The sequence below is a fragment of the Oncorhynchus mykiss genome, chromosome 27, assembly GCF_057628025.1.
Source record: "Oncorhynchus mykiss isolate SJ-2025 chromosome 27, ASM5762802v1, whole genome shotgun sequence".
NCBI lineage: Eukaryota > Metazoa > Chordata > Actinopteri > Salmoniformes > Salmonidae > Oncorhynchus > Oncorhynchus mykiss.
The window spans coordinates 16104718-16122763 of NC_143048.1; the positions used below are offsets into that span (position 1 = coordinate 16104718).

At 46.1% G+C, this 18046-nt stretch overlaps 1 protein-coding gene and 1 long non-coding RNA gene across 5 annotated transcripts in view; one reads left to right on the top strand and one right to left on the bottom strand.

Annotated features, from left to right (window-relative positions):
• Positions 1-4428, top strand: part of LOC149971244 (uncharacterized) — a 149391-nt gene extending 144963 nt beyond the window's left edge. For all 3 annotated transcript variants that reach the window (XR_016492675.1, XR_016492672.1, XR_016492677.1), the window contains one exon: positions 3911-4428. This is a non-coding gene — a long non-coding RNA (uncharacterized LOC149971244). The remainder of the gene's footprint in view (positions 1-3910) is intronic.
• A 63-nt stretch (positions 4429-4491) lies between these two features.
• Positions 4492-18046, bottom strand: part of LOC110507083 (sortilin-related receptor) — a 67005-nt gene continuing 53450 nt past the window's right edge. Inside the window, exons 26-49 of one of the 2 annotated variants that reach the window (XR_016492667.1) lie at positions 17894-18019; positions 17581-17691; positions 17160-17291; positions 16697-16828; positions 16229-16363; positions 15975-16127; positions 15185-15373; positions 14692-14820; positions 14203-14329; positions 13478-13647; positions 12526-12638; positions 12189-12290; positions 11995-12061; positions 11854-11905; positions 11138-11220; positions 10952-11042; positions 10590-10780; positions 10022-10141; positions 9642-9806; positions 8968-9142; positions 8623-8729; positions 8298-8490; positions 7786-7998; positions 6998-7309 (exon numbers count right to left, since the gene is read on the bottom strand). Coding sequence is in view for 1 of the 2 variants with exons in the window: in XM_036965740.2 (XP_036821635.2) it covers positions 7242-7309; positions 7786-7998; positions 8298-8490; positions 8623-8729; positions 8968-9142; positions 9642-9806; positions 10022-10141; positions 10590-10780; positions 10952-11042; positions 11138-11220; positions 11995-12061; positions 12189-12290; positions 12526-12638; positions 13478-13647; positions 14203-14329; positions 14692-14820; positions 15185-15373; positions 15975-16127; positions 16229-16363; positions 16697-16828; positions 17160-17291; positions 17581-17691; positions 17894-18019 (3092 nt within the window). In the remaining variant the exon portion in view is untranslated. Of the gene's footprint in view, positions 7310-7785; positions 7999-8297; positions 8491-8622; positions 8730-8967; positions 9143-9641; positions 9807-10021; positions 10142-10589; positions 10781-10951; positions 11043-11137; positions 11221-11853; positions 11906-11994; positions 12062-12188; positions 12291-12525; positions 12639-13477; positions 13648-14202; positions 14330-14691; positions 14821-15184; positions 15374-15974; positions 16128-16228; positions 16364-16696; positions 16829-17159; positions 17292-17580; positions 17692-17893; positions 18020-18046 lie in introns of both variants that reach the window. The other variant, XM_036965740.2, reaches the window with a different exon arrangement.

Here is an 18046-nt window from a genome sequence, read left to right on the forward strand (position 1 = left end):
CATTATCTTGGCATATCCACAAGGATAACTCTCTTTCAACCTGGACATCTAAATGTTTCTCAGAGGAAAAGTGCCTATGAGTTCCCCCTACCAAATTGGCTCACAATAGATCATAATGGCCGTGGCTTGCTGTCCACAACGCCTGCCTTCTCTATCAAAAGCCTGTCTTTGACCTTGAGCAGCCACCAGTGACCAGCCTATTGACCTTTTAGCTCCCAAACAATCAGTGGGTCAGGGACCTCTTGACCCCTGGGAAGTGAGTAAGGTGGACTCTCTTCCTCTGGTCAAGTGGCTGTAGAGACCACACACCGACACATACACTGTTCACTGCCCATCTCAGACCTCCAACTGAGTTGTACTCAGGAGCCTCCATGGTCCTCTGATTGGATTGGCCACGATAGAGCCCACTGTGTGAAGTGTCTAAAGGTCTCATAATGGTAGGGGAGGAACTCTCAAGGAGTGCCATTCTTTCCTTCATGAAGGAAGGGCACGGTGTCATATATATTGCGGTGTCATATAGATGATGACTCAGTGTGTGTGTGTTCATGGGGACGTATAGCCACGCAGCGTGTAAACATGTTATCATGGACATACACGAGAGGCTCACTCTTCCCGCCAATTGGATTCTGTCGGCGTAATGCTATCATAACGCGCTTAGCATAGCTTCCTCCATTCTCTTGATGTTTCCCTCATTTTTTGTCGACTGAGCTTTCACAGCAAAGCTAACAGTCAAACGGATAAAATGGAAGCAGTAACTCTGATGTCATGTTTCCATCTTCTGAATTTAACTCCGATGTGTTCTTGGTAGCCTAGATTTGTAGTTTTAAATTCAATAACTGCAGTGTTGTATTGTTTTATTATATTGGTCAGAAATTGTATTGATATGTGTATGATGTTGTCATCTTAAAATAAAGACTGCGGATTGTTACTTTTAACTTGGTCATTTTGTGTGCAATTATGCCATGAATAGTACTGTCTCACAGTTGTGTGTTATGTTTCAAATGTATCAAATATATCCACACTACTTTGAACATTATGTATAATTCTAATACAGTGAAACATGTTGGTAACTTGAAGTTCTATTAATTAAAAGGGTAATATAGCCTGTATCATACAATAAAAAACATAATTGTGACTAAACAAGAAATCTCCCTTCTTTCTCGACTATACTATCTATGCTGCTCTATGGGACCACACATATCTGAAGTCTTTCTTTCCCAGCATACAGGACACGACACTTTTCTCTTTGCTTTTGCAGTCATTCACCTCTCTATACAAGAGGATTCGACAAGGGAGTTGACTAATGATGTTTATCAGTTTGATTGGGTCTTGGAACACTGTAATGTGGCAGTAATAAATGGCTTGTTGAGGAGGCAACACAGATGGTGTTATATCAAGCATGCCCTCTGGTGGAGGAGATTCCAGGCTAAGGAATGAACACTTGTTCAAGTTTCCTCCTCCCAAATCTCTGGCCAGTGGGAATCCTTAGCAACCTGAGGCCCGATAGAGGGGTACTGTAGGCTACAGGACTTTGTAACAGGGTTGTTTGAGTACTTACCAGAAGCAATGTGGGAGTCTCAGAACCATGGTGCCAGGATAATGTAATGTATAATGTATATATGGGGCTGACTATTGTTAATCTGAAGATTTTCATCCGGAACTGTGACAGGCACATCTGTGAACTAGGTAACGTATTGGTTTAAAACAATGTTGGGATGTGTGTGTGTGTTCTGCACTGTCCAGTCTGTGCTGTGTACGGTGAACGCTGCCTGGCCATGACAGTGCGGGCTGTTTATCCAGACTTCCCCGCTCACCCTCCCAACCCCCCCAGCATCTGCTCATCATCCTCCCAGGTCCCGGGCCGTTTCCTGGCTGCAGTAGACACTGGAGCCCCCTGTTGCCTCTGCTGGGGCTGATATGAGGCCACAACCTCAACGCTGCTCCCTCCGATGCACTGACATGTCACCAACAGAACAACTGGCCCTTGTCCACTCCATAGGGGGGAGGGGAGGGAGACAAATCTGTGACTGACATGACATTTCACCAGTTGAAGAGGGTCAGGGCCTGGCAGCTTACGTTTGGGATCATTTATTTAAGCCCTGTTTAGTGATTATTGTTGGCTGCAAAGGTCGATAGTGATACCATGATGTGGAATATTCCAATCTATAACTGATGGTCACAAATCTTGAACGTAGTTTCATCTCAGTGCATTGACATCCGGTATTCAAATACACAGTGATAGTAATTTGGAAAGAGATTAATTACTTATTCACTAGAAAATAACATTAAGTCAGAGAAAGAGGGAGGAATTAACTTCTTCAACAAGCAGGTCTTTCTCTGACAGCACAGAAACCAAAACACGCGAGACCTCTAGTGGTAGCCTTGAGCATGACAAAGGAAGAAGAGCTTGTCTGGATTCCAAATGGTGCCCTATACTCTAAAAAGGCAAACAAAAAAGCCAAGGGCACTGGCATGGTGGCACAGTTACTGTGAACAGTTAAGTGAGCCGCAGAGGGAGCCTTTCTGACTGCAGAAAACATGACACTCCGTGGTGTCACTGCTCTGTCTGAGCTGCCCTCAGAATTTGACGGACAGATGAGAATGGAGAGGTGTATGGCAGCTCACTTTAGAACGTCTTAGCTACTTATGAGAGGAGCAGACTTTCTTTTTAGAGCAGAGCGAGTGAAAGAGCGCGAGAGAAAGAAAGAGAGCAGTCTTACAGTGCATCGTCACTGGGCGCTGTTTTAAAAGAGCTTTTAAAAGCATCTGTAGCCTACGCAACAAATATACTTGGATTCATCCAAGCACAGCATGTCTGGGTCCGCTGTCTGTGGTTGACCAGGACGAGTCAGATCTGAAAATAAACACAACCAGACGAGTTTAGTCAGAGAAATAAGAGACAGGAGACAGAGCAAACACTTCTAACAGCGCTTCCCGACAGGGTATTTTTGTTGAGGGAGACAGGCCTGTTGGTTACTCTTTGGGCAATATATGATAATGTCCCTGTCAGGATTTAATGCCCTGTACTATATATCAGTGTTGTTTGAAGTCCCAAGATTATTAACTGTTTTGGGGCATTTATTTTGGCAAGGTCAGAGGGTTCTTTTCAGGTGAAACACACAAAAAAGATCTGGTGCAAAGGAATGAAAGAGATTAAAGATGAGGCCAGAACTTTTGCCTCTGGGGGCGCTCTTGAGCCAAAAGGGGTCGCCTAAGTGGACAAAATCATTTTTCTAGAAATACCTCATTGGACAGAAAGGAGCACACCTTCTTATGATATAAATATTATGTATGTGATAATGTGCTGTATATGAACCATACAGCCAACAGTCAAGTCAACATTTAACAAACAATTAGGGAAAAGGAATACCTAGTCAGTTGCACAACTGAATGCATTCAACCGAAATGTGTCTCCTGCATTTAACCCAACCCCTCGTAATCAGAGAGGAATTCAACTTCCAGTGTCTTTAAGTCTTAAAATATTTCTAAAGTTTGACCTGCTGTTGATATACTGAAAGCATGACATATAGAAGTGTAAAGAGCCTCTTGCTAATGACCTTGTTAAAATAAACTTAGTAAAATCATGAACAGCACTATTTAAATATACAATTACTTTCCCCCCCTAAATCAATCTGTACACTTGATTAAGGTGGCACTTAAACTTGGATTAAAAACACAAAGACATTACTCTCTTTCGCTCTGCTTATCGTGTTGTTGTTTTATATTTCATGGACGTCTATTCCATTGATTACTGTACTTAGTACCTTCAAAACGTCCAGCTTGACAGGCTACTCTTCTGAGAAGCACACCTGCCTCTACTTAATCATAGAGCTGTCTGGGGAATTCTGCAGCCTGCATAAAAGTTGCAATGACCTCACTGATTGTTTCTCCCCCTCTGTCTCTTTCCCAGAAGTTCCCCTAAGAGTGTGGACAATGCCCTTCACTCAACAGTCATAAAACCCTATGAGCGTCAGTGGAGCTGTGGTCGTTCTGCATGACTGGAGGAAGGAGGGAGGATGAAAAGGCCAGGAGATTTTGGCCGGCCCCAGAATGTTTTGGGTGCAAAGAGGAGACGCGAGTCAAAAACCACAGTGAGAGTGGCCTGATTAAAGACTGATCCCAGTTCATCTCCAGGACATCCGTACTCTAAAGCCTCTACAGACACACCCTTCACCTCACTGTTTACATGCACTCCTTCCTGTCTCGCGCTGCCAAATACTGTAGGACTTACTCATAGCATTATGTGGTTAACCAAGGCCATGAGTTTGCCTTCACTTTGTTAAGGGCCTTTGAGGAGACTCTGTGCCACTGTGTGTGATCGATGGGAGATTTGTTTATTTCTATCAAAAACATTTGTAAGTTGGAAGGACATTGACTAAAGACAGCAAAGTAAACTACAAATAATTCAATAAACATTTTAGAAAGCAGAGATCTTCAGTGTTGTTGCTTTTGTCTATCCATCCTCTCTGTGAAAGAAGAGAAAAATGAGGCTTTGCCATTTCCAGTGAGTTTATTTCAGTAGAAGTGGTTTTAAAAACACTTCACACTGTACCTCAAACATCTCACGTCCTTGAGACCCCCATAAGCAAGATCAACATTTTCAAATATGGCGGTGTCCAACATTATATTCTGTGCAAAAACTTTAAGCATACTATTTTACAGAAGAAAACAAACAAAAAAGTCTACATTGGGAGGGGGTAGGGGTTGAAACGGTCACACAATAATCAAGAATTATATTTTGCACAATTGTCAAAAGTTGGGACTACATGAGATAAAATCCATCAGGTGGCTTTAGATATGTGCCTTGTTTAAACAGCCAATGCAGACAGGAGTAGTGACCTGTATAGAAAAACAACAAACAACTTCTACTGCGCTCTCTTCAGCACAGATCATTCTCTTTAGCATTGTGTAAGGGTATTGTGAGTGTGTGTGTGCACTTGTGTCGTCATAAATACAGTACATACATACAAACTCAACGTGTTTTCTAATAAGGCATATGTGGCAAATCGAAGTCCACCGAAAAGAAACAGTATCAACACTATTTAAGGCCTGGAAAGCAGAAAAGGGGGAGATAGAATCACAAGTACCTTACGGAGAAGAACGTCAAAACAATGGAGTGAAAGCAGCCTTACAGTGACCGGGAAGGAAGAGTGGGATGGGGGGCTGCTGTGACATCACCCCCACAGTGGGCCAGGGGAATGGAGGTGGGAACGTGGTCCTGGTGCCTGGGGGCACGATGTCTGCCCTGAACCAGTCTACAGTCAGACACTATCAAAAACCCATTTTCCGGTCTTTCTTCCAAGAGTATAGGGGTAAACCACAGTTTTTGGCTTTACAAAGTGAGAGGACTGTGAATGTATCCATTTCACACGAGGGGTGGGAGGTATAAGGGGGGGAGGGACTAGTAACGTGACCGGTTTCCACATCGCCTCAAAGCCATAAAATCACAGATATAAAATACATTCATGAACAAATGTACAAATAAACCAAAAAACAGGTCAATGAATACAAGCATCATACCTTACATCAACTTGAAATGGCTCTTTAGCAGAGACGAAAACACATGTTTCATGACTACACAATAGGATGGGAAAGGGAAAAATAAAATAACATATTCTTAAGCTTGTCACATCCTATTGACGTGAAGCATTTGGCTACACAGTGAGACAGAGCTGGACACAGTCCCCCTCACTGTGACCTAAACATCATACTGCTATCCCAGCAAGCAAAAGTAGTTTCCATTACATCATTATAATGTCTTTAAATGACATTATCACCAGGTTGTAGATTAGAAGTATACATTTTTTGTTAAAGAATTACAGCAACCACAACAACCAAAATGTGACGTCTTTCCCATGACATCTTGCTCTCCTCATGAAAAATACATTGTTTTCTTGTTGTAACAGAGATAAATCTGGTTTTGTAACTTCTTCTCAACCAGAAAACCAGTTTACAACCATAAAATGACATCATTACAACATCATGCTCATCATTGCCCCTAGGGTTACTATAGTACCTCAGTGAGGGTTCCCGAGTGTTGGAGAAAGACTCAGATGATGGTACCACGCCAGTGTCAGACCAGACAAAGACCCAGTTCCCTGAGAACATCAGAGACAAACGTTCCAAACACAAACTAATGGCAGCTAATTGGGCGTAATAATATTTTAATAACAATAATATTTACAACGTGGTGGTCCTGATAAAACCAATTCAAATCAAACTATATTCCTATAGATCCACCTACAGCATTATCGATGCAGCATTGCAAGTAGAGAAACAACAGAATGATCGAGCTGACGTTTTGGAGTTAATAGCATGGTAAACGGGAATAACTTTTCGGTTCTATTGTCACTGCTGAGTTGACTACAGCCACTCCTGTGCTGGTGATAGGAGGAACATGGATCTATAAGACACAGCATGGTGCCATCGATTGCATCTAATCACTACTCGTTGGATGGCTACTCGTTGTGCCAATTGTTGTGTTTAGGCTAATGGACAGTTTCAAACCAAATATCAACAGATTCAAGTGATCTCATTCCAACAGAGAGCAACATATTCAGATCGATTTCAGTACGGACACTGAACAACGTACCATGAATAAATACCATGAAGAATAAGTTAATTCATGCTGTATGGAGAGCTTGAGTTCCTAACTCTTTTTATGAAGGATTTCTTTGTAAAACATATATATATATTTTTTTGTCTTATACAGTATTAGGTGTATATTTTCTTTCTTTACGTGTGTTTATTCTGCATTGGATGTTTTTTGCCAGGTGCTTATTTTGGCTTCAAGCAATGAACAGTTCTTTATGGAGTGAGTTTGTAATTCAAAAGGGGATTTTCTCGAACACGCGACTCGCCTGACAAACTCACAATCCTTCACAGTTAGCATCAGTTCCCGCTCAACAAAGTCCTTTGAATGATATATATATATATATATATATATATTATGTATAAAAAAATAAGTTATTGCGCATCCAAAAAAAAGTGCATCGTATTTTTCTTTTTAAAAATATCTCTCGTTGCGCTTCACTTTTTCTTCCTTTGATCCTGAATTCAACATTACTTTTTTTCTCGGAGTGGGATGGTTGACGAAAGTGTTGGCGCACCTTCTTTCTTGACCTTTTGTCATATACCACGTGGGCACCGGCGTGTAGGTGACGGGTTGGGACAGGCAGGGCAGAGTGTGTAGTAGAGTGATAGGGAGGAAAAGAAGAAGACGACGTGAAGGGGTGGTCCCACTACGCAATCACCATGGGAACGTCGTCTGAGAAGCCGCTGATCATGGGGGCGTCTTCGTCATCGTCACCTTTAAGGAGGACGGGGAAAGGAGAGATGAACGGAGGAGGGAAGAAGGACATGATAGTTGCATCAGAAGGGATCATGCAAAAATGTGGTTTGTGAGTGGGGCCAGGAGTTTCTCCGGACGATGGGACCTGACAAGGACAAAATATGGTCCCTAGTAGCACAGCCTTTAACTGGGGCCCAGAGCTTTTATGGTCAGGTCACACGGTCAGGAGAAACTCCAGGCCCTAGAAATGTTTGATCAAAAGCTGTGCCAATCAGTTGGACATAGAGAGGGATGATCTATGGGTGTCAGATCAACAAATAAAGACAGCGTGGTTCAAGTTCAACACAGTGTAGACTGATAACATCAACCTCCATTACAACCGTCACAGTCAACAGTAACAACAAGCGCCCTGCACAGGAGCACAAAACAAGGGAGCAACGCAACTACGGACGTGTGGGGCTACTTCGATATAGAACTTAACCAAAGACTCTTACCCAGCTCGTCCCCAGAGGAGAAGATGGCCGAGCCCAGGCGGGAGTTGTAGTGGCTGTTGGCAAAGGCGGTGAAGTTGTTCTGCAGGCGGCGGTGCCTCAGGTACAGGACCACCAGGCCCCCACACAGCCCCAGCAGCAGCAGGAACAGCACCGGCACCACCACTACCGCCATGTCCCCTGACTGACCCGAGCTCCGCACTGCCTCGCTGGGACCTGCAGGGAGAGGGGGGGGTATACCTGGTGAGTGACATTCACTGACTGACATTGTGCATACAGTACATGAGGGAGCCATTATGAGAGATTCTTTATATACTTTTATCTCACAAAGTTGATTAATGAAGTAAGATTCACCCGGAAAACTATCACCATATTGAGAGTGATAACTCATATCCTTCTGTTGTATGAATGTCACCACACATTGTTACTGAAACCGACATTTACGATTTATGCATAATCTTAGTAAATCTGTCCCGTAACTTCCTATCCTCCCCAGTGCTTCCTCCCCCTCTCACCTTGTCCCAGCTGGTCGTAGAGCAGCAGGGCGGACTTGCCACACAGCTGTCCGTTGAGCAGGCAGCGGGCCTGGACAGAGAAGGTGTAGTTGTGGCCCGCCAGCAGGCTGCTGATCCGGAAGAAGGTCTCCGTGGTGTTTCCCAGGAGCACGGAGGAGTTGGACAGGCTGTCGTACACGTGCACCTCGTAGCCCTGCGGAGAGACACCGAGCACGGACGTACAGACAGACAGACATACATACATTGATGGTGAATATCAGAGGAACTAAAAGACAGTGGGGTTGATCTGTCATCACAGGGAGAGACAGCTGTGTGTGTCCCTCACCCTGCTCTCATTGAAGCTCCTCTCCTTCACGGCCAAACTCTTCCAGAAGAGGAACACGTGGTCTTTCTCCGTCAGGATCTTCAGAGCCTCTGGAGCAGGCAAGGGCACTATGTCCACGCAAAGAAGAAGGAAACAACTTTGACATCATACATTCATACAATTATGTTCATGTTAAAACAATCCCCATTGGGTTTTGAATGTGGTCTCCCCAGATCTGTTGGCGCTCTACCTTTAACTCCTTTAATATACAAGAAGCCCTGACTAGTCCCCAGCCACCATATAACAGATGGTTATTGTGGGAAAGAAAACTGATCGTCGACTGCAATAAAGAGGACCTGGCCGTACTTGTGTTGAGCGTGTAGCTGGCCTCCTTGCTCATGTTGCGCAGGCGGACGGAGACGCTGTAGTGTCCGCCGGGCTCCAGGCCCTTGAGGCAGTACTCCACCGTGTTGTTCTGGGTGGTCAGCTTGTAGCTGCTCTCGGTCTTACGCACCACGTCCTTCAGGTGCACCGCGTACGTCTGCACGGGACGGACACATCCAAATCAAACTTTATTGACAGTGCATTTAACAATCTCAACACAGTTTACAGTAAAATAACACAACAAAAGAACAATAAACGACAGCCGTGTTGGCATCCAAAATGGCACCCTAATGACCAGAGCCCTGGTCAAAAGTAGTGCACTTAGAAGGGAATAGGGTGTCATTTGAGATCCAGACATGGACACACATGTTCATGGTTTGTGTGGGACAACTGTTCATGTTACTATATCAGGTGTACTGTATATTACCTGGTCAGTCAGGTTTTTAGAGGCTTTATTTAAGGGATAGTTCACTCAATTTTCAAACAAAGTTTCCTTACACTGAAAGAAGTCTATGGAAAAGGAGAGAGTGCAATCCACACTGGGTCTGTTTTGAAGTTTAAGCTTCAACTCGCTTTTAAAAAAAACTTTAACCCAGGAACCAGACAAAATGCATCGGGAAGGGCTGACGCTCGAGGGTGTGTGAGGATGACCTTACCAGAGGGGCGCTGGGGGAGTCATAGGGAGGCTGCCACTTCAACATCGCCTGGGTCTTCTCAACGCGCACCTTGTGCAGGTTACGAGGAGGAAGCCGCTCGTTGGGAATCATCTTAACCACCGCATACTCCGAGGGAGGGCCCAGGTAGGGAGAGATGGCCCGCACCTGTCACACACAAGTGAACACACGCACACACAGAGATATTGTTCTTTAGAAACCAAAAATGCACACATGGGTTAACTGTGAGCAGATTTTCTGAAGTCGATCATTTTACAGTTCAGTACAGTTTAAAACCAAAATGGAATCTTGGGTAAGATGTCAATAAAGTTTTCTGATTCTGTATCTGAGGCACTGAGAGAGGAATCAGGGTGTGAACTCACGAGGAACAGGTACTGCTCATCACTGTCCACAGTGACGGTCCGGCTGCTATCGCTGGTGTTCACACTGTGAGGGCTGCGGTACAGGTCCAAGAAGGAGGTGGCAAAGAAGATGCCATACACCTGTACAGACAGACAACAACCACACAGTACATCACTAGCTGCACAGGGAGCTGTCCTACTCCAGCCGCGCGCTTCACAGTAGCAATGGAAAGAGCTTTGAGCATCTGGACAATCGCTTTATACATCCCATCAATTATGACTCATCTATGAAATTCCTTATTATATTTTGCTTGTGGGGACTCGCTTAATTGATCTTGCCTGGAACCAATGGAAGAGCGCAAACCCCACCCATCAGGCACTCAAGACAGGCTCAATCAAATGCCTGAAGCATTTGAAAGTATACAACAGATACTACTTAAACGATTAGGCACCAAATAGAAGAAAACGGATAGGATAGACTACCTGAAATTTTCGGTCCCAAAAAGTTGAATGATGTTTTCTGTTGTGTGCCCTAATGAACATGAGTCATGTCTGTAATACAGTAGCTGTCATGCTGTGCCGGTGTTACCTGTGCAGGGGATCCGGTTACAGTCCAGCTGCAGTCCACAGAGCTCTGGTTAAGGGCCCGGGCCTTAAGGAGGGGAGGCTCCGGTTGGGTGCCTTTGGTCTGCTGGCGGGACAGGGCTGTGGGGCTGTCTCCTACACCGGTCTGGGCCCACACAGCCACCTCGTAGATGGTCCCTGTGGTCAGGTTGGCAGCTGCAAGTGTACAGGCAGATACAGAGACAGACAGACCGACCGACAGAGTTGGGCTAGGATATTGAAAACACAGAAGTGTGTGTATGTGATGCATATGACAAAGTTATGTGTTTGAAAAACACTTGCTGTTTAATTGTCCGAAAATGTGTGAACACTAGAGGCAGACAATACCTTTCAGTATGCTACCTCGCACAGTGTAGTTCCTGCTCTCCTTCACGTGAGCATCAAACACCCAGGACAGCACCACCACATACTGCCTCACCTGCACACACCCACGGAACAAAGGCAGAATTATAGGGCAAGTTAGAACACATAAGCACCAACTCACACATACACACACACACGCCACCAACTGACCTCATATTGGGAGTTAAAGCTGAAAGATAGGCTCATCGAGTCTTCTGTGATGCTATCGGTGATAACTGAGGGGGGTGGTAGAGCTGAGAGAGAGAGAGACACAATAAGCATCAGCTCCAATACATAAGACAACTACATAATGACGGCCAGCAGAGGGCGATAGAACACTGTAAATCTCCACAATGCAAACAGTAGAGGAAGCGCAATGAAGGATTAGGGAAAGGGAAAGGGGGATACCTAGTCAGTTGTACAACTGAATGCTTTCAAATTAAAATGTGTCTTCCGCATTTAACCCAACTCCTCTGATTCAGAAAGGTGTGTCTTCCTCATTTAACCCAACCCCTCTGATTCAGAAAGGTGTGTCTTCCTCATTTAACCCAACCCCTCTGATTCAGAAAGGTGTGTCTTCCTCATTTAACCCAACTCCTCTGAATCAGAGAGGTGCGGGGGGGCTGCTTTCAATGACATCCACGTCTTCAGCGCCAGGGGAACAGTGGGTTAACTGCCTTGCTCAGGGTCAGAACGACAGATTTTTATCTTGTCAGCAGCTTGTCACCTTTCGGTTACTGGCCCAACGCTCTAACCACTAAGCTTCCTGCCGCAGCTCGAGACCAAAATAAGAAATCTACCATCCTCCGGTGACCCAAATCTCTACAACCCAAACGAAAAAGAAATAGCGTGTGATTTTAGAAGAATTCTTATAACTTGCGACCCACCTCTCACATGCCCAGGGCCCACTTTTGGTCTTGACCCATAGTTTAAGAAACCCTGGATTAGAGAATTTGTCAAATGTATCAAACTATCATCATGCCATATTATAAATTGTCAGGCAATGATCATGAGAGACTCTGTCATACCTTTCTTGGGGATGATGGATTTAACCTCAGTCCAGTTCCCCATACCTCGACCCGTCACTGCTGCCACCTGAAAACACACAGGTTTACAACTCATCAGACAGGCTCACAACTCAACAACTCTAAGAGCTCACGTTACCTTCATGTCATGAAGTCAAATGTCACTATGAAGCTGCTCTGAAAGACAGGTCTCTTACTCTAAACTTGTACAGAGTGCTGGGCTGTAGGTTCTTGACCTCCACACCGTTGCTGGTGCTTCGCTGAGAGAACCACTCCACACCTTTTTCACTGTACTCCACCTGTCACACACACACACACACACACACACACACATAGAGAGAAACAAAACAGGTTTCTTTCATATTTTGCTGATGAACATTAACTTTGATATCCAGCACCCGCTCAAAGCCATTGGATGGTCATATGTTTCCATCTCTTCTTACAGCCCTACTGCTCAGGACATGACACTAAGAATGCAGAGGCGGTTATTAAGTTTACCAGAGGAAACAACAGTGTCTGGGCAGGCTAACTCACAATGTACTCCCGGATCAGTCCGTGGGCTTTGTCCGGAGCGCTCCACGAGGCCTCCACCATGCCGTCCTCTCCGTTGTCACATGACAGCTGCAGGTTTCTGGGGGGGTCGGGCACTGCAACAACCATTACATTACCGAACTGTCAATCCACCATAATATTCAATTCATAGCTTAAAACACTATTGCAGGCAGGCCACAAACTTCAAAAGTGAGATAAAAGTGACAATGGGTATTTCCAAGACCCTCTCGATAGAGATCCTCCATTGAGCATGCCTTTCAGTCCAGGGGTAGGCTTCATCTGGGTACTGGATAATTATCCTAAATCTACATCATTCCTTTTGTTACTCCTTTTGCCCGTCAGTTAGCCGTGCAACTAACAGGCAGTGCATTCAACTCGGGTGTGAAAAACAACCACACTAAAACACATGGATAATGTGTGAAATCACGCCTTCGACAAGTCCTCTGCTGTGAACAGACACAGTGAAACGATGGTGTGTCTTGCTCCCTCTACCTTTCCCTCGCTCTCTCCCTTCTCTTTCTCCCCTCCCCAACACCCACCCCCCTCTCATCTCTCCCCTCCTCCTCCATTTAAAGAACGGTGATCAGCGATAGCCAATGAGAGCTTGCCACAAGCAACGTTGTTCAATTCAAAATGTATCGAGTCGGTATTTCAACTCTGTGTGGCAAGCACGAATGTCTGACTGAAAATGGTACTTGAGGCTGCTTTGCGCCACAGCTTGTTCTAGCTACATTAACAATCTAACCACATCATTGTTTTCGCGAGACAGCGTGGTACCGAGAATCATCGCGACCAAGAGAAGAATCTCGTAGTGTGTGATCCTCCGTCTGTGTCAGCAAGACAAGAAACTACAGGACAAACGGCTGTTTGACTTGAGAGGCTCAGTGGTGTTGGGATTTGGAAAGTCGTGTGGTGTACACAGGACAGTACTCACGTCCCTCGGGCGTTCGCAGGGTCAACACATCGTTGGTCTTGTGCTGCTTGCTGAGACACTGGGTCAGAACCTTCACCTGGTAGGTGGTGTCTGGCTTCAGCACCGACAGGGTGTAGCTGCTCTTGTTGCTGTGTGTGTCCATAGAGGTCCACTGTTGGGTGCCCACCAGCCTAGCACACAGAGACAGATAAACACACACACACAGTCAGACATGCAGACAGTCACACAATTAGACACATAGGTGCATAAGCGACATAAGCGGTCGCTTAGGGGCCACCGGCCAAACTTGTAGTAATCCTGGCCTAATATTGACAGGGCACGTGCCCAGGGCCCTGACCTCCAGGGGGCCCCCATTGATTTTGTTAGTCATTCTGACGCAGATATCATATTAATGTCAAAGTCATGGTGAAATGTGTAATATAGCGGGGAATTAGCTTTAAAACTGCATCTCCGCCTCATGGAAAACTGAGTAGAATTGCAATACAATTACAGAAAACTTGATTTAAAACTGCAACATTTTCTCTATGCCCCATGGCACTGCAGGAAATTAACTTTAAAACTTAAATTCTTCTCTGCCGTCAAGAGGGGGGGACCTTAAAATGTTTTGCCGCAATGTTGGGGGGTGGGGGTGGGGGGGGGGGGGAAACCAAATCTTACTTAGGGCCCCTAAAAGGCTAGAGCTGGCCCTGGACACACACACAAAACACACAGACTGACTGGCTGACCTGTAGTAGATGAGGAAGTAGCAGGAAGCCAGGGGCAGGTTCTTAGGCCTGGACCAGGTGAGGGTGATGGCGCCAGAGAAGTCTGCCGTCCACCGCAGGTTCTGGATCTTGTAGACCAGAGAGTCGGCTACAGAGAGACAGGTCAGAAACACACCCCCAGTACAAACGTTAGAGAGGAGATATACAAGTGAAAAGATGAGTGAAGACTTCGCTTATGTAAATTGAATTGGGGGCGTGACATAATTTTCATTAAAAGTATATGACATCGTAATACACAGCAGAGCCACTTCCTGCTTACAGAAATAAAAAACAATAACATTATAATTGGCCAGGACTGCCACTATACTAGCTCTGTTTCAAGAGCCAATAGAGGCAGTCTTCCTTGGGCAGATTTGAAGTCTGTTTTTGTTGACGTCTGTAAAGCAGGATGATGTCATATTCCCGAGTCTCCCTTTAAGTGCGGAAGAAGCCTGGCTACTGAAGACTCACAGGTGCAGTTGTCCTCGTCACTGTGGTCGGAGCAGTCCATGAAGCCGTCACACTTCTCACCGTCCAGCAGACAGGCTTCCCCGTCAGCGCAGTGCGTGCCGTTAACACATGTCAGAGGCCCTCGTGTAGCTATCAGAGAGAGAGTGTGAGGGGGTGGGGTGGGGGGGGGGGGGGGGGGGTTGGGTTGGAAAGACGGGGAGGAAGGGAAAGAGAGAAAAGGGGAAGAGAAACAAGTGTGAGAACCACATCTCCTTTTCGAAGGTTTCCTTTGCACGCCGAGTGGAACGTCAACGTTCAAGTGTCTTAGTCTTGCTGTGGATCTGTGTTTCTTACAACATTTTGTGCATTTTATGAATAACCACCGTTACTGGGTTGGCTACGTGTTTCACCCTTTTGGCCAGTTTGAAAGTCCCCACTCACGTCTGTGTATTGACTGACTGACATAGGCCCCATGAGGAGCATAGGTCATCCACACACTGTGTGTAACACTTACGACAGTGGGCTTCGTCCGAACCGTCCAGGCAGTGCTGGTGGCCGTCGCAGAGCTGCCAGTCAGGGATGCATGTGGGGGGCTTCCGGCAGAGGAACTGGCTCTTACTGCAGCGTCCAGGGGGCAGGGGAGGGGCGTGGGTGGGCCACGGGGCCTGTGTCGCAGTGCCGTTGGCTGTGCCGTTGGCTGTGCCTAGGAAACAAAACATAACCACAGGGCCAGTGCCAGAACAAATCAGTTGGACGGGCATCTGAATTTTTTGATAAGGGGGCACGCTTTTATTTTTTTTCATGGGACTTCCTACGTCTATTTTTTTAAATAGATTTTAAAGTAAAGACATGTAATTTAACTGCAAAAAATGTATTACATTTTTATGTCGCACGAACACAACCAGTTCAACAAGATATTTTCATCGGATTATCAAAAGAATCCCTTCACGTTCGTCCAAACTAATTCCAGCATCCGAACAGTGCACTGTGCACCCGTCAACTTTCCTTCAATTCGTGTCTGAAACTCTCTCACCGGAGAAAGCATCCGAGCGAGCCAATCAGCGCCCCTCTGTCTTACTAGTCTAATGACGAATTTCCACCATATTGTTTTCACCTGTCAAGTATTTTCCAATCACTGCAGATGAATGAAAGGAGACAAAAAGCTCCAAAGTGTTTTCTAGTCAAGTCACATGGTCAGTAATAACCACCCTGGCCCTACCTAGCTACATACAGCTGTATAACTAGTCTTGAGCTGTGTAGCCAAGGTGGCAAGCCCTTTGGTGTAGATGGAGACGGTGGTTCACCTGTGGGACAGCCCAATTCATCACTGCCATCGGGACAGTCAGCGTAGCCGTCACACACCCAGGAGTTGACTATACAGGCTCCCGAGCCACAGTGGAAGCGGTTAGGGGCGCAGGACGACGGGCCTGGGGCAGGGGTGTGGGGCGTGACTCCTCCTAAGAAAACAAGAGAGAGGAAGAGGTTCAAATACACATAACACTTCAAATGGTTTGGTCATAGAGATCTGGCAGGAATAACAGAGTGAGTGAGTGTTTACCAGTGCACTGAGCCTCATCAGACCAGTCTCCGCAGTCATTCTCTCCGTCACACTTCCACCAGGAGGGCACACAGCGCCCGTTACGACACTCATACTGGAAGTCCCGTGTGCAGCCTGGCCCCTCAGTGGGGGAGCCTGAAACATATACACACTCAGGAATAATCTCATTTCTAGATACATTCATTTATAAAGTGCTGCAGTGTACATATTTATTTTATTTATTTATTTATTTTTTTTATTTTACCTTTATTTAACCAGGCAAGTCAGTTAAGAACAAATTCTTATTTTCAATGACGGCCTGGGAACAGTGGGTTAACTGCCTGTTCAGGGGCAGAACGACAGATTTGTACCTTGTCAGCTCGGGGGTTTGAACTCGCAACCTTCCGGTTACTAGTCCAACGCTCTAACCACTAGGCTACCCTGCCGCCCCACATAGCTGACACGTGCACACACATTGTGTGTACTCACCACAGTTGGCCTCATCAGAGTAGTCCCCGCAGTCGTTCATACCGTCACACTTCCACCCCAGGCTCACACACACTCCGTTGGCACACTGGAAGTTGTAGGCGTCACACGTCTTCTCAAACTCAGGGTGAGTGGCTAGAGAGACGGGTGGCAATCAGTACAACAAACGACAACAACTTACTTCAATGCCTTTCTAGTATCGATGCATTCATTTTGTTTTTCCTGAGCCAACCAAACATGTTCCTGGGTCATGGAGAAAACAGGGAGTGAAAGCAGATAAGGAATGCGTGTTCCTTTTCCGTTGCACAGTGTTTTGAAACGGATTTCATGTGAACACGACCCAGGTCCGGTCACATGCACAGGAAGAAAAACCCTGGGCTTTGTAACAGCAAAATGTATTTAGTGACTGTTGCAGCTGTAGTGTTCTCTGCGATAGTAGTGGTGGGGTTAGTGGAGAAGGACTCACAGCAGCCGGCGTAGGCCACGTCCTCATCGGATCCGTCCTCGCAGTGTTTGGTGCCGTCACACACCAGAGACTGGAACAGGCACTGGGCTCGGTTCTGACACACAAAATCCATGTAGCGCGTACACAGGGGATCTGCAAGGAGGACACACACACACACACACACACACACACAGCACTACTATATTACAATGGGATATACGGCTGAGATATTCTCAACCAACCTCAGGTGAACGTATTGATGACAAAAACCAGTCCATGACAAAAGCCCTCAAAACGTTTCCGTGTTTCGAAAGACCAAAGTGCATCTGGGGGCGAAAAACAAACTGTCTGCAGCATAGAAAGAGATCCTATTCCCCCGGAGATACGATGTCTATAGTTTGCAGTCTAGTTTCAGGGTTAAGACTTTCCGTTGGTCACTCACCACAGTGTTGCTCGTCGGCGCCCCCTGGGCAGTCCTGTACTCCGTTGCAGTGTGCGCTGGCAGGCAGACAGGTGCCGTTGGAACACAGGAAGCCATTACAGCGATCCCCCACTGTCAACAACAACACAGCATCTGTTAGTGCCAAGCCATTCTAGCGAAGACCGTGCAACAGAAATCTGGGTAACACTTTGCTTGAACTGTCCATAAAAGGCGACCGAACACTGTCGTAACAATGACATAGCATCATGGGTGTCAAGCAGAGAGAGAGCTGTGTCTATGCGCGTGCGCGCGTGTTGGGTGTGTGTGTCCTCACCACAATGCGCTTGCTCCTCGTCAGAGCTGTCCTGACAGTCGTCATCACCGTCACACACCCAGCGCTTAGGGATACAGTGGCCCGTGAGACACTGGAACCTACTGGCCTCACAGGTGTGGTGACCCACTGAGACCAGGAGGGAGGGAGAGAGAT